Source organism: Nyctibius grandis, chromosome 27 (assembly GCF_013368605.1).
Source record: "Nyctibius grandis isolate bNycGra1 chromosome 27, bNycGra1.pri, whole genome shotgun sequence".
NCBI lineage: Eukaryota > Metazoa > Chordata > Aves > Nyctibiiformes > Nyctibiidae > Nyctibius > Nyctibius grandis.
In genome coordinates this window covers 4,922,172-4,937,869 of record NC_090684.1, presented here as the reverse complement: position 1 = coordinate 4,937,869, position 15,698 = coordinate 4,922,172, and the positions used below count along the sequence as shown (strand labels likewise).

At 50.2% G+C, this 15,698-nt stretch overlaps 1 protein-coding gene across 1 annotated transcript; it reads left to right on the top strand.

Annotated features, from left to right (window-relative positions):
* The first annotated feature begins 446 nt into the window (after nt 1–446).
* On the top strand, nt 447–8,270 carry RBM15 (RNA binding motif protein 15). The gene has a single exon (XM_068419415.1). The coding sequence runs from the start codon at nt 500–502 to the stop codon at nt 3,383–3,385; it is 2,886 nt and encodes a 961-aa protein (XP_068275516.1). The 5' UTR covers nt 447–499; the 3' UTR covers nt 3,386–8,270.
* The last annotated feature ends 7,428 nt before the right edge of the window (nt 8,271–15,698 follow it).

Sequence of the window (15,698 nt, the reverse complement as noted above, 5' to 3'; positions counted from 1 at the left end):
ACTGGCAGGTAAGAGAGCCAATCAGAAGGAGGATATATCTTAGCCTCCGATGGCCAATGAGCCGGGGAAGTCTTCCCATGGTTGACCTGATACGATTGACAGGGGACGGCCCCCAATCAGAATGCCGCGCCCTTTCTAACCGTCCAATGAGTGAGCGGGACGGGGAGGAGTGGAGGGGCGGCTCTTCCCGCCCCCTCCTCTCAGGCGCGCGAGGCCGGCTGGTGGAAGGACAGCCCGCTGAACCAATCGAAAAGGGCAGAGAGGAGGAGTGGGCGGGCCTTCCGCCCGGCGGGGGCGAGTGGGTGGGGGCGAAGCGCTCCGCGGCCAACGAGGGCGGCGGGCCGGCGCCGAGCGGCCAATGGGCGCCGAGGGGGCGGGGCTCGCTGCCGCCGCGGCTTCCAAGATGGCGGCGGGTGCGTGAGCGCGGCGGTCAGTTAGTCGGTGAGGCCGCCGGCGGGAGCAGGGCCGGGGGCGGGAGTGGGCCCCGCTGCCCGCCGCCATGAAGGGCAAGGAGCGCTCGCCGGCTAAAGCGAAGCGTTCGCGGGGCGGCGGGGGCGGCGAGGACTCGGCGTCCTCCTCCTCGTCGGCGCGGGGCGAGCGGAGCAGCAAGAAGCCGAGCGGCTCCGGCGGCTCTAACGGTAGCGGCGGGAAAGCGGCGGCGGCAGCGGCGGCCTCCACCGAGAGCAACAGCGGGAGCAGCCGGCGCGGCCCGCATGCGGACAAGGCCGGCCGCGCCGGCAGCCGCGAGTACGAGGCCGGGGCGGCGGCGGCGGCGGCGGGCGGCGGGGGCAGCCGGCACAGCTACGGCGGCGGCAGCGGCAAAACGGCGGAGGCGTCGCGGAGCAGCAGCAGCCGCGGCGGTGGGGGTGAGTCCCGAGCAGCGGCTGCGGCTCCGTCCTCCTCCTCCTCCGAGTCTGGCGGCGGGGAGTACAAGACGCTGAAGATCAGCGAGCTGGGCTCGGCGCTGAGCGACGAGGCGGTGGAGGACGGGCTCTTCCACGAGTTCAAACGCTTCGGAGACGTGAGCGTCAAAATCAGCCGCCTCCCTCCCGGTACCGGCGCCGCCGACGAGCGCGTGGCCTTTGTCAACTTCCGCCGGCCGGAGGACGCCCGTGCCGCCAAGCACGCCCGCGGCCGCCTCGTGCTCTACGACCGCCCGCTGAAAATCGAGGCCGTCTACGTCGGGGGTGGCGGAGGGAGCAGCCGGCGACGCAGCAGCCGTTCCCCGGCGCTGCTGGACAAGGAGTCTCCCTACGGCACGGCAGCCATAGGGGTGGCGGCCGCCGCGGCAGCGGCTGTGCGGCACCCTCCGGCTGGAGCCACGCAGCGGGCTTTGTCACCCGCCGGTAGCGGCGGGGCCCTGGGTTATCGAGACTACCGGCTGCAGCAGCTCGCCCTAGGCCGCTTGCCGCCTCCGCCCCCTCTGCCCAGGGAGTTGGAGAGGGAGAGGGACTACGGGGGGTTCTACGAAGCGCGAGTGCGGCAGGCCTATGGGCTGGAGCGGGTGGCCGGTGTGGCGGCTGCCAGCGCCTTTCGTGGAGGAGGAGGGGGTGCTGGAGCTGCTGGCGAGGAGGAGATCAGCCCCGAGGATGACCAGAGAGCCAACCGCACGTTGTTCTTGGGCAACCTGGACATCACTGTGAGCGAGTCAGATTTACGCCGAGCTTTTGACCGTTTTGGGGTCATCACTGAGGTGGACATCAAGAGGCCGGGGCGCGGGCAGACCAGCACGTATGGTTTTCTTAAATTTGAAAATCTGGACATGGCGCACCGGGCCAAGTTGGCCATGTCAGGAAAGGTGCTTCTGCGCAACCCCATCAAGATTGGGTATGGTAAAGCCACTCCGACTACCAGGCTCTGGGTGGGTGGCCTTGGGCCCTGGGTGCCCCTCGCTGCCCTGGCCAGGGAGTTTGATCGGTTTGGCACCATTCGCACTATTGATTACCGCAAAGGTGATTCGTGGGCCTATATCCAGTATGAAAGCCTGGACGCGGCGCAGGCAGCCTGCACCCACATGCGTGGTTTTCCCTTGGGTGGGCCAGATCGCCGGCTCCGCGTAGACTTCGCTGACACCGAGCATCGGTTCCAGCAGGCCTACCTGCAGCCTCTGCCCTTGCCACCCCCTGCTCATTACGAGCTCGTGGCGGAGGCGGCTGCTTTTGGGGCTCACCGGGGAGCCCCACCTGATCCTCTTCGGGGGGCCCGGGACAGGACGCCACCGTTACTCTATAGAGACCGCGACAGAGACCTTTATCCTGAGACAGAGTGGGTGCCCCCCCCACCCCCTGTACGGGATAGGAGTAATCGCGCAGCTGCCTATGACCCACTGGAAAGCCTCGAGCGCCGCCGGGATGGTTGGTCCTTGGAGCGGGACCGAGGGGAGAGGGAATTGGGCAGTAGTAGTAGGGATCAGCCTAGGAAACGGAGACTGGCAGAGGATGGAGGCCGGCACTTGGACCGCTCTCCAGACAGTGAACGCTCTTCTTCCTCTCGCAAGCGTCACTGTTTAGCCACAACGTCTCCACCGGACCGCAGCCCCGAGCTCCTCGGAGGGAGGGAGCGTTACAGTAGTGACCCCGAGCGCTCGTCCTCCCGCTTGCTCCTGTTGGAGCGACCCTCGCCTGTCCGGGAATCGCGCAGGGGCAGCCTGGAGCGGGGTCAGAACGAAAAGCGCGACCGCAAGAATTCCGCCGAACGGGAGCGGAAGCATCGCGCTTCTGCGGCAGCCGCCGCGCAGGAGTGCAAAAGCCCAGCCAAAAAGGATGAACGTGCTACGGAAGGAGGCGGCGGAGGCTCCCGCCTCAAACCTCCTCCTCAGAAACAGCAGCAGGACGGAGCGTCGCAGGCCGGGGGAGCCCCCAAGCTGTGCTTGGCTTGGCAGGGGATGCTTCTGCTGAAGAACAGCAACTTCCCGTCCAATATGCATCTGCTTCAGGGGGACCTCGGTGTTGCCAGCAGTCTCCTCGTGGAGGGAGCGACTGGTGGGAAAGTAGCTCAGCTCAAGATCACCCAACGTCTTCGTCTGGACCAGCCCAAGCTAGACGAGGTCAATCGTCGCATCAAAGTGGCGGGTCCCAATGGCTACGCCATCCTTTTGGCTGTGCCCGGCTCCTCAGACAACCGCTCCGCAGCCGGAGCTGCTGAGGCTGCCACCACCTCCACCCAGAGGCCACTCAGGAATCTGGTGTCCTATCTAAAGCAAAAGCAGGCTGCTGGGGTGATCAGCCTCCCTGTGGGGGGTAACAAAGACAAGGAGAACAGCGGGGTCCTGCACGCCTTTCCGCCCTGCGATTTCTCCCAGCAGTTCCTGGACTCCACGGCCAAGGCACTGGCCAAATCAGAGGACGACTATCTGGTCATGATCATTGTCCGTGGGGCGTCCTAAGGCCCTCGTGTTCTCTGTACCCAACCCTGCCTAACTCCTCCACGCAGCCCCTCCAGCGTGTGCCAGGTGCTATGGGATACAGCCTTAGCCAGCCCTGTCGTTATTTTAAATTAGATCTTCGTTTGTAGGTGACTTTCCCTGCCCGTTTTTCTGTTACTATGTTTTTTTCTATAAAGTTAGAAGCCAGGAAGGTTGGTTAGCCATTAGTGTGAATAGAATACTTCGAGAATCCCCCATCAGTGGGGATAGCAGGGAGGCTAGGCCTGCTTTGATTTACAAAAAAGAAAAAAAAAAAAAGAAAAAAACAGAAAAAAACAAAAACTGGGTGGGGGGGAAAGAACAAACTCCCGTCTTCTTAATTTTGATTCGTGTCCTTTTTTCATTTCATGTATTTTAAAGCGAGTTCAATAGCTCATCCTTGGTAGAGTTACAAACCGAAAAGACCAGATTTAAAGCACTCAGTAGTTGAAACTGAAAACCACACGCTTACTAGCAGACTGGTGTCAGCTCATTTTTTTCAAGTCCTTGAAATTCTGGGATGGCCTCAGGCCCGCGGCCCTTTGGCCCGCCGGGATCCCTTCTCCTCAGGAGCCTGAATGGTTTCCCCTTTGAGTTGCATGGCTCAAGGTTGATGTCTTTCAGGTGACCAGCACCTACTCGGGTACACTGCAGAACATTGAATTCCTTTATTGGGTGTTTGATAATTTCATCCAGCCCCTCGAAATGCATGCACTGAAAGTATGCTTTTTTTTTTTTACACAGGTGTATTTCTCCTCTTTCTCTTGAGTTCTGTTGTATCCCATATATGCACTTTGGGTTTGTAGCAGTGACAATGTTTGGTAAATAGCTGAGGACTGTGTTACAAACCGTGAATGTCTTGTGCTTACTCTGGTATGCAAGATACAAGGAGGTGCTTTAAGAATAACTTTAGTTTATTTGTGGTTTTTTGTTTTTACTGCCTTTTTTTTTTTTTTTTCTCGAAGAGTTGCAGGTACAGTGGGGGTCTGGTTCCACAGTGCAAACTCTGAGCAAGTGTGCTTCTCTCCAGAGATGGTTTTAATTCTGTGATAATTTAATTACATAAAAGTTCTCGTTAACATTTTACCTCTTTGTTAATAGCAAGAAACTGCTGTCTGCTAGGGACTTTTCAGGTACAGTACAGTGGGCATTACATGAGGTTTATCATTTTATAGGCATCTGGAGTAAAGTGCTTTTAGCATCTCGGAGAAGTATTAAAAGTACTGTGAGATGCTGAGGTTTGAGCCCTTGTTCCTGTGATTCTAAGAGGAAACAGTTTGCTTTTTTTTTTAAAGAACTTAGTTCATTTTCTCTTATGCTTTTTTTTCCCCACTTCTTGGGCACTTTGCTCCAGCTGTCTTGGCCACCTTGCTAATACAGGAGGGAAGAAGGGATCTAAATCCCTGTTGTTTTGTTTAACAACCGAAAGGAGGTTGCAGCGAGCTTCGAAACTGAAGTGTAAATCCGACTGTATCTATTCCCAGGCCCCAAAGATGTAACCTTGCACTTAAACCCGGAATGTAGCCTTGCACTTAGCCACGTTTTCAGAGACTTGGGCAATGTAAAAGCGACGCTGCTTCACTCGGTCGATCCTCCGCTGTATTCCTTGGGCTACAGGAGCGAGTTGAATTCTGCTTCAACTTGCGTGACGCAAAAAATCGAGTCCAAAATGCGGCATAGTAGGTGGAGGAGGAAATGTCTTGAATGTATTTTATGGGCACAGCAGTTCTGAAGTGGGACTGTACTTGCTTGAGGTTCACTGCCGCAAAAATACGTATTTCTGTAATACCGCTGTACTGAACCACTCGTCAGAGAGTGCTTTGGTTTAAGTGGGCTTTGGTTTTCCTTTCTCTGACTGGAATAAGTAGTATCTCAAGCATCGCGGTGAACTGAGAACTTGAATGTGGCAGCGTGTCTTGAAAACAGATTTTGTTTTTATAGTTACTTTCTAAATGGAAACAAGCCTCATTTAATGCTCTTAAATGTTTGAGGGTAAAATCCAGGATTTCTGGGTTGTTGTCCTTCAGCGTGAATGTAATAGATGGCAGAATTCAGCTGTTCATCTTACTATTAACAATGAGACTTTTCCGAAATGACACCGATAACGCAGATAACTCTTATGTTTTAGAAGATACAGCATATTTACCACTTATTGCAAAGAATGTTTTAGTCCTAGCAGGTGTCTGTTGTGTGTCAGCAGGTAACCGACACTGCTGCGAACTCGAAGCGCTGCGCTCATTTAGAGTGAGTTTGCTCGTTGCATCTGATGTGAGTCGCTTGCAAGCGCGGAGTTTTAAAGGAAAGAAACTCAAACCACTGGGAATTCAGATCTGCCTAAAACCAAAAAAAAAAAGCAGCACTAACGTTTGTGTTCAACACTTAAACTTGCTGAGAACAGCGTTTGTTACGCTGATACGCAGTAGGCACCTGTTTTTAAAACCCATAAAACTTGGGGTCAACGTAGCTTGTCAAAGCAAACTCATTTGGAAAGAGCATCCTGGTGCACTTCCATTTTTCCCTTGTAAAATAGCGGTGGTTATACCTGCCACGGGCTTTTATGAGTCAAAATTGTGCTGCGCTGGAGGGTAATAAGGAACAGGCGAGGCTGTCTTTGACTCCAGGTTTTCTGGTTCCTTATTTCATGGAGTACCTGCTTCTTTAAATCTGGTTTATTTGTGGTTGCTGCTCTGTTTTGTAAGCAAGGATTTTAACACCCTTTGAGGGTTCTTAATGTCAAAACATAATTGACTGGCAACATTTTGGTTTTTTTGCTGGCACTTGAGTTCACATGCTGCCATCAAGGCTGGGCCAGCTCGGTCGGCTGTGCTGTTCTCTTAGGCTCTGGAGTGTGCACCATTGGAGTAACTGTCCACTAAAAGTTGTCTTGGCCAGGGCCGAATGCGAGAAGTCCGTATGTGATACCACTTCTGTATAGAGCAAAACAGATGTAGCAGACTTTAGCTCTCTCGCCGTGTTCGGCGTTATGTCGCTCTAGCGAGAGCTCAGTATTTCTTCTAACGTTGTGTGCAGCTGACGTTCCTGTATTTCACGAGTTTTATTGAATTAGCCTGGAAAAAGGATGTCCTTTTCCTGAATCATTTCATAATTGTGCTTTATGCTTTGGGGGAAGAACCTCAAATGACTCATACTTTTGTTTAAGATTTTAGTGTTGTTTTTTTTTTTTTTAATTGGAAACTTTACGCAACTTCCTTGGCTGCCGGCCAGTGGCTTTGTTTGCTCCCGTCTAGTGACCGTTCTGCTGTTCACTGGGACTGTGGCACGAACACTGAGGTTACCCTCAACTCCAGAGGTTTCAGGCTCGTGGGTTCCAAATACCGACGCATCCTTGTAAGCATCATAGAGAGAGAAGGGTGTTATGTGCCAGGCAGACAAATCTTACCCTCTCTTTTTTTTTTTACAAGGATGTTGAAATATTTTGATGACAACTTGCTCAGCCCCCTGTGGAGGGCAGAGAAGAGAGTTTTAGATTTCTTGCGTCGGTTGGGGAACCATCTGGTTGATGGTAACTGAGGTGAAAGGCCTTAAGTGTTAATGGAGAGGAGGAGTGAATGAAAATTGTGAAGACAGGTTCAAAAAACTCTGAGGACTCAGGGAAAAATGGCTTGGAAAATCGTTCCTGGCTTTATAAGAAAATAAGTGTTGAGGGCAGTACTCCTCGGGGAGTCTGCTTGTTCGCCTGTTGAACAGAAACGAGAGTGGAAGAAACTATTCATGTGAACTATAGAGCTTTTGGGGTTCTTTCCCCTTTGTCTCCCCCCTTTTTTTTAATTACTTTCTGCAGATAGCACCGAAGGACAGATATTCCAATGATTTATAAACTGGATGAAATGATTTTTGTATTAGGCTTAAAGCAGACCGTATGGTTCAGAGAATGGTGAATCGAATATTCAACTTCATGCAGTTTTGATTGTGTGAAAGTGGTGGATGAGAAATGCTACTTGAGTAGTTACCATTTTAAATTATATTAACTATGTCTTGAATTTGATCTTTAATATTGAAATTGCTGTTAGAATTAGGCAGAGAAATGAGAACAGAAGAGAAACGTGTAACACTACATTTCATGTTCTTGTTGAGAAGTTGAGTTCGGGAAATATTCTTCGAGGAAAGTCAACCGCATTGTCAATAATTCGGTTGGTTTTTCTCATGGTTAATTATTTTGGTGTGTCCCGTTAACTGTTACTGAAAGTTGAATAATCCTCAGTACTGTAAGCCTAGTTTAACCTTGGTCCAAAAAGAAGCCCTGCACTACTTGTTATGCATCTATACATTGAAGGTGACTTCATTGCAAGGTCTCGTGCCCGTGGGTGGTATTGGTGCTTTTTGAAGTCCCAGGCAGACCATTCAGAAAGGCCTTGTAGCTCTTTATGTTCATCTGTATAATGTAGCGAGGGGGGTGGAAAAAAAAATAATCTGTTGCATACGTTGGTATTGAAATAACATTTTCTTTCCTCCTGCAAGCAAAGCTGGTGGACTGCAGAAGACAACCACGTGGGATACCAAGCTCTAATGGACCTTTGGGAAGAGCAGCTGTGGCTTATGTGGAATTTACATGGGCCTCTTGATGGAAGAAAGCTTATCTGTTTAGTATTTGTGCATTTTACTAAAATGGCAGCTTTAAAAAAAAAAAAAGTTGTGTATCTGCTATTGTGATGCCAATGCCCGTGTTTTAAGTGGAAAAAAAAAAAATGACCTCTTTGCTTTGTGCTGTGTACACAAGATTGCTGGAAAAGTAAAGGAATACCCTTTTTATGGCTCACACAGCTTAAAAGTAGCTGTCACTCAAACATGCGCTCACCGTTGAGCTGATTTTGTTTCATTCTAAATAAATTGTTTCTTTTGAGGAAAATGGTTTTTCTGCCTGGAAGTGAATTGACGACAAACGTTTGACCCCTTTGTTTGCGGCGGAGGGGTTACTTGCTGCTGCTGCTCAATGTTTGAGCTCATAGTTGTGGGTCTTGAGCAAGAAGCAGGGAGAACCGACACCTTTCGCGTTGACCGGCCTGTTGTACCAAAGCGGAAGAAATCTAGTTGATTGTCTTGCTGTGGCACCCCCCCCGTTGTTGGCAGTGAAAAAAAGGGGGTCACTTGCTGCTTTACTCCTCACCTTGACGAGGAAGCGGTGCTGATGCTGGCATGCAAGAAGCAGGGAAGCACCACCCTGCGTCTCAGAACGGTGTCCAAGTCTGGGGCTTCGCTGGTTTGAAGAGCTGGAGTTCCTGAATTTTAAGTTTCTGATTTGTTTTGTTCACCCACTTTAGTTTTGATTATTTTTTTGGTTTTTAATTTTGAAGAAAAAGTTTGAGATTGCTTTGAATCTTGCACGTAAAACCTTTGCACCAAATTGCCAAAAGAAAGAGCGAAATGAGTCCTTAGAAGTGTTTAAATGATGTTAATAAAGCCTGTCCTGCCGTACGCGAGGCGCTCCTCCATCTCCAGGGGCTTTTCAGCGGTTATGCAGTGATGGGTTTAGTGCTGAATGGCCGAAGAGTTCCTGAGAGCTCGAGTCGGTAATTTAAAACCTTTGCGTTGGTGTCTCAGTGCCTTATTTTGACCGGTTTCGAAGCAAATGGTTCCACACGCCTCGGATGTGCATGCACCCTGATCGCGTCCCAGGTACGACTGCATGTTTGCTTGCAGTCGCCTTCACTGTGTAGTACAGATGGTGAGAGGAGGAAAAAAAAATATATGGAGGCGACCTGAAAATGTTGTGTTGCTGTAGTTGCTACGTTCTCCTGTACTGGCGGCTCCTGAGCTGTGGAAGGCTGTTCCAGTGCAGGAGTTACCAACTCCATGGTTGCTGCAGGAGACTTCGGGGCACGTTGTGACAACCGGAGCCGTCAAGAGGAAGCTGACACTGCTGCATCGTTGGCTTCAGCAACCTCGCGTGTTGTGCTTGCCGGTCTGTTAGAATTTAATGTGACGTGCAGATGAAGACACCTTGAAATGCAAGCTTGCCCTGATTGCCTTGACATACTTTAACCTCCCGTGGATAACGAACCTAGTGCTGTCCTGCAGCCGTGCAGGATCATTGCTAGGCTGCAGGTGCCTTTCAACAAAAGGATACCGTGGTTGTGCTCTGCAAAGTGTCTGTTCCGGGGGCAAAGAGCTGTGTAAATCCCTCAGACAGGTAAGGAGGTTTAAAAGGTTCAACTGAATTGTAATGTAAAAGAAGATGGTTTTGTTGTTCACCTTTTTATTTCTTGATTCTCCAGCCTACTAACTTGTACTAATGTGGTTGCTTCGGTCAACGTGCTGCTCCGGGGATGGGAGTGAAGGAACAAACTCTTCCATGTAGCTTCTGTGTTTGCTTTGGGGGTTCTCGTTAACAAAGACGAGGTTTCTCTGCCTACCTGGGGCGAGATGCCGCGTGGGTAAAACTGCTTGAATTAACGCTGCTTTAACCCAGGACACCAGTTACAATGTGTATATGTTGATATGGAAAGCCAAGCCAATGGTTAGGCAAAGCTGTCTTGTGTGTTTATGGGATGTTGATGTAAGCATTTAAATTGTTTATTGTAAATGGGAGCGATTGTAGGTATTGCTGGTAACGAGGGGAGGGAAGCGGGGAGGGGAGACTCTGGAGACACCTTTTCTTCTAGAAGTTGGCGTTTGTAGTTAAAATTCATATTTTTGCAATGTATTTCATGTTCTGTTAATATACGACCTCTGAAACCGGTATAATGTGAAGTGTTGTACAAAAGGTTTGGGGCTGGTGATAGTCACGGGAGGCACGTTTCAACCTCTAACTCGGGTGGGCGGTTGATGCCAACAGGAGATGAGTGATCTGTTGGCACAACCCAAATAAAGGAGGGGTTTTTGACCAGCTGGCTAGCTGCTTGGGTAATGGGGCAAGTGTTTCAGGGCTTGGGCACTCTCCAACTTTTTGGGTATGCTTTGACTTGTGGCGTTACGGCAAACGAAGCCGTTGGTGGCTGTTCCAGCAGAGATTTGTCTCTCTGACTCAGATTTCACTGTGTATTTAACCAGGAGATTGTTCCCTCTCTCCTTTACGTTACGTATTTATTCCAGAGGCTTAGAGGTGTTGTGGGATGTGGTGTGGGATGATTCTCCTGTGGTTGCTTTGTAAGAGCGAGTTGTTTTTCGTGTGCTGGGTCTGCCCCTCTGCCTTCTGAATTGGTTCGAGGGATGCTTCAGCTGCCAGGTAAAGCCAGGCTTTTGTTAAAGCTAGTCTCTTTGAAGGGTTAAGTGCTCTATATGCATCATATTAATTTGGCTAATGAGATTTCTGGGAAAAGTGGATTTATAAAGAGAACCATTTAATTAACTGCACCGCAGTGAAAGCGATGCAAGTGGATTAGACGGGGAACCAGTTATTTGAATTCACCCTTTTTTTTTTAGAATTGTGCTTTTAGCAGCCGCAGCTGAATTAATAAGTAAGTTTAAAACATCAGATGGCCCAGATTCTGCTCTTCGCTAATAACGAGCTTATGTTCGCCTCGTGCTGCTGGTTTACTGTGAAATGGCAAATGCTCTTTGAGGATACGCTCTCACCACGCGTCCTGGGTTTTGGTGCGAGTCGATCGGGCCAAGGAGAGAAGTGGGAAGTGTCTTGGGCTGATGGCTTTGTGATTTCTATTGTGTCTTCTCCGGTTATTGTCTGGTAGCTGCGTGCTTGAGTTTAATTATAGCCGGCTTGAGAACTGGGTGAAGTAAAGTCTTAAGGCAGAGTAAGCTGCTGAAGGGCTCGGTCAGCCGCACTCGGTGGGATGGGTTACTCGGGGCCGATTACCAAGAGCCTGCTGGTGTTCATCCCATTTGTTGATGTGCTGAGGGAGTTGAAGTGCTTCTAGCAGGAGCAGAGAGTGCGTACGTGGTGCCACAAAGGTCTAGTGTTTTGTCAATCCTTTGGATCCCGCTCCAGGGATATGTGTTAATTAAATGTGGTTGAAGAATCGAGGTATGGGTGCTGTCGAACACGATGGTGTTGCTGTGGGTTCATGAGTTGCCACCTCCCAGCCCAGCTCCTGGGCCCATGCTTTTGGCTTTGAGCTCGGCCGTGTTGTCCCAGGATTGGATGTGCAAGTGGTCGGCTTCTGCAGATGAGCGGATGAGTCGCAGGTTAATTGTGGGTAACGGATATTTCACCTCCTTACCTCCCTGCCTTGACCTTCATACCTACTTCTGCAATCGGATCTGAAGATCGGTCTGTAGATTTTTGGCTCTTCAGTATTTCCTGTCCCCAGATCCAGTGATAGGTCAGGCTGGCTTTTAGCGACGTGTACGACTTAACCCAGCGTCCTGCCCCGAACTGGCAGTTTTCCCTGTCATTTCTACCATTTGTAGCATGTGAGCACTTCGGTCCTTCAGTCTGTATCTTCTTTCACGTGTGGTTCAAGCCTGTAAAATTAGACATTTTAAAGTACGCCTGAGGACACATGTAGGGTGCAGAAGGATTTTGAGTTAAGGGAAGCCAACGAGGTCCCATGAGGGTTGTTGTTAAGCTCTTGTTGCCATTCGAGAGTTGTCCTGTGGACCGTGGCGGTGTTTGCAGCCCCCTTGGCCAAGGGATTGCTTCTGGTCGTTGCCTGCAGCGTCGGCAGGCCAGCGTTGGGTGCTTCAGCTCTGAACCCAGCACCGCTGCCAGCCTGGGCAGAGTTGGTGCAGGATGAGCTCTTGGACCAGCCGAGCTGCTGTCGTTGAGGCTCGCGGGGAGGGCACGGCGAGGAAGGGGATGTTGTTTCTCGTGCTGCTTCTCTTGGGTGCGTGAATACTTCTTGCAGTAAGGCTTATCGGCACCAACACCTTCCCGGCTGTCAGATATTTTTAAACAAATGCTTTTGCTCTTCCTCACTGCACCCAGACTTGTGTCCCAGCAGCGGGTTGAGGCTGGGAGAGCCCAGCCCTAGATACCCCATCCCTATGACCACCCTTATCTCAGCCAGCGTGGCCGTAGCTCCCTTTCCCTGCTTGACCGAAGGCTCGAGGGGTTGGAGATCAATTTATTTGCATTATATTAATCACTGGGGTGTTGTAAAGACACCCTTTGCCTCTCCCGAGCCCAGAGAGCAATCCTTGCCCACGTGAGAAATATCTGCAGGGGAGAGTTTTGCAGAGTTCGGTGGTGACTTAGGAGGCAAAGTCTGTATCGCTTTGGAAGTGGAGACTTTGACCCATGAATTACTTCTGGAACTGTCCGTGGCCACGAGCTCCCGTCTCCTTCGCGGGTACCGCAGGCTTGAAAGCTTTTCCGTGGGGATCTCTTACCTAAAGCTAAAACTTTTGGGTTTTGAAACATCTGTTTTTCATTAGGGTAGCTGAGAAATTCCCATCAACTTCGATGAAAATTGTTATGCTACCTTTAAAGATTTTTTTTTTTTAATAAAACAAAATAAAAAAGCCCTTCTCACCTCCTGTGGAGGCTTTCATCTGCCTGGAAATTAAACTTTTTAATTCAGGCTTTGCCGAATTTCAGCCTAATAACGCCCTGCGTCGCAAACGTGGCCGCGGGACGTGTTCCAGGCAGGGAGGGAAACAAGCATCAAAAAAAAAAAAGTAAAAAAAAAGCCGAGTGTTCGTGTTATCAGTATGTGTGAGGGCAAGTAAACAGCCGAAACCGCACACGGTATCTGCCAAACGAGCGGGCGAAGGAAGAGCAAAGCCTTGTTTCCTGTGGCTGGAAGGCCGTGTTGTCATAGCCCTACCCAGCTATTTTAAATTGCTTTTTTTTTTTCTGCTTGCTTCCTGTGGCTTAAGGTAAAAGCAGAAACCTCAGGAGCGCTGGGAGGTGGAACCCCTCGTTTGGGGTGTGTTGTGAACTGCCACCCGAATAACAGACCTGCGTCTGCCACAGGCATGAAAAAGTGTTTTGTGCTCCTTTAAAATCTGAATTATTTAGCTTTTCCCCCCCCTCCCTGTGGTTAATGAGTGTCCTGCAAAGCTGGTGTTTCTCGCAGCATCACTGCAGGCGAGGGTCTGTGTAAAGCAACCGAGGTGCCAAGAAGGGGTCAACGTGAGATCCCAGGTGATGGGTTAAACCCCAAAATTTCTTGCCCCTCACCCTGGTCTCAGACCTCTGAGCGGCTCCGTGATTCCTGCTCAGCTCTCCGAGCTCACCCGGAGCTCGGGCACGGCGGTGAGACGGCTGAACCGATTCCAGCCCTTGGAGGGGATTTTATTGCGAGATAAAGATCGTCGCTTATTGTGCGATAAACGCCAGGATCATATTTCTCTGTATTTAGTGCCTGGGTTTATGTCGTCGCCATCCGAGAGGAGCGCTGGGACAGTCCCAGCCTTGGTGATTAGTAGATTATTTTTTTTTTTATCGAGGAGAGAGGCTGACCATGGAGAGCGTGAGGTGGGGAGGTTTATTTTGTGGACGGAGGAATGGCTAAATCCATATTTTAAAATCTCTACCATGACTTTCAATGACCCAGAGCAGGATCCCACAAATACAGAACGAGGATGGGGAACCTACAGCCGACAGCCAGGGCCCTCAGAGGTGTACGATGACTGTATAAAATAATAATATACAATAATTCCAGTGTGAGTTAAGGACTCGTGGTGTGCTTCTCGATGTCATCTCCGATCGCACCGACTTCTGTAGCTCTGAGAGACCTGAGCTGAGTCTTAGCAGCTTTTTCTTTATTTGTTTATATTTATTTATTATTTATTTTTAAATCAGTGGAAGCGGGGATGGCGATGCAGCAGGTCCCACCCCGTAAATCAGTCCTGCCGAAGTACCTGGAGGAGGGTCCCAACGGGGGGCGGAGGGTGACCAGGCTCTTCTGGGCAGGGCTGAGACGGCAGCAAAGTCCCAATGCTCTTGTGTTACTGCTCGCTCCCTTTTTGGCTCGAACTTTAGCTCCCGGAGCTGCCTTGTGGGATTATACCTGGGAATAAATTGCTGAATAATGACAGAAAAACATTTAGCCTTGCAGCCAAGTTATTTGGACAAAACAAACCCAGCAGAAACTAATCCTGAACTGCAGCAGCGGCTGCTGTGATGTCTTGGAGAAGCCAAGTCCATTTTTTTTTCTCCTTTTCTTAGTCTCGTGGCGCTAAAATGAATCAGGAATCAGGCTCACGGTCCCCTGTCCGTCGGTACTCAGCAAACTTTATCTAAAGAAAGCAGGGGTTTGTTTCGAAGGCATTTGGGGGTGTTGCACCAGGTTTCTTTTGGGATACAGTGAAAACTGGAGGCTGGTTCCTTGGGCTTCTAAAAGCCTTTTGGCACTGAGATGTTGGTAGCCTGCGTGTCACTGTATCCTTTGGAGAGATTTTTAGCGTTCGGTTTCTTTGTGCCATCTTCCTGTTGTGAATTTTAGGAAGGTTTTTGAACTGAGGAATCTTTGGTCGAACGCTTCCAAATCCGATTTCTCATCAGGATACAAGCGCAGGGCAGCACGTTAGGCGTCGCGCGTGCAAAAGGTGAGCTTGGGGCAGGAAAATGTTACACCGAGCGGCTCAAAGCAGAGTGCTGAGGTTGTGGTTAGTGTTACAAGGTTTTTTTCTTTATTTTTTTTACAAGTTAAATTGTGTTCTCGGAAAGATCTCTAGGAGATTGTTAGCAATTTCTTTCCAAAACACAGCCAGTGCAGAGGTGATGCTCGAGAGATACTTGCAGGTTGGAAAGCACGAGGGGATCCAGCCCTCTGCTGTTGGGCTGCCGCTTTCCCAGGACCGGGAGGGAGGACTGGGGAGGGCGTCGCATTGAAGCAAAGCACTTTCCGTGCTGAAGATCCTATTAAGCCGCCGCTGCTCATTTTCTCTCCCTTGTCTTCTGCGGTTGAGTACGGGAGCAGCACGAAGGGGATTTGCTAGTCAGCCCAAGAGATTACAGCTAAATTTCTTTTAAACTTCTGTCCCAGCAAATCCTGCTTTCGCGTTGATGCAAACAGCGTGCGATGCTCTTTGCTATGCAAAACTGCCTTTATGAAGTTGTTTGCGAGATGACTTCAATGCGATGGAAAAAAAAATCTTCCTCCGGGCAGATGTTCCCGTTGTCGTCGCTGTTTGTTTCTCTAATACATGTGTTGCGTGTATTTTGCAAGTAAATAAATGGCTTTAGCTTTCGGAGCTGCGAGGAGAACTAAACCATCTGTTCTGTGCTTGCCTTCTCAGCAAAGGGTGTGAGAGGAGAGGAGCGTATCTGACCGCCGGAGGTTGCCCTGAGCCTGCTCCGGTGCCAAGACAAAGGCTTGAAGACTCTTCTCCCACCTCCCAGCCCGATGGTAGGACTGTACAGGGCAGCTGGGAGGAGTTTCTTGCTATGGGGACTGTTTTCCTCTGCCTCTTTTGATAGATTAGAGATGAT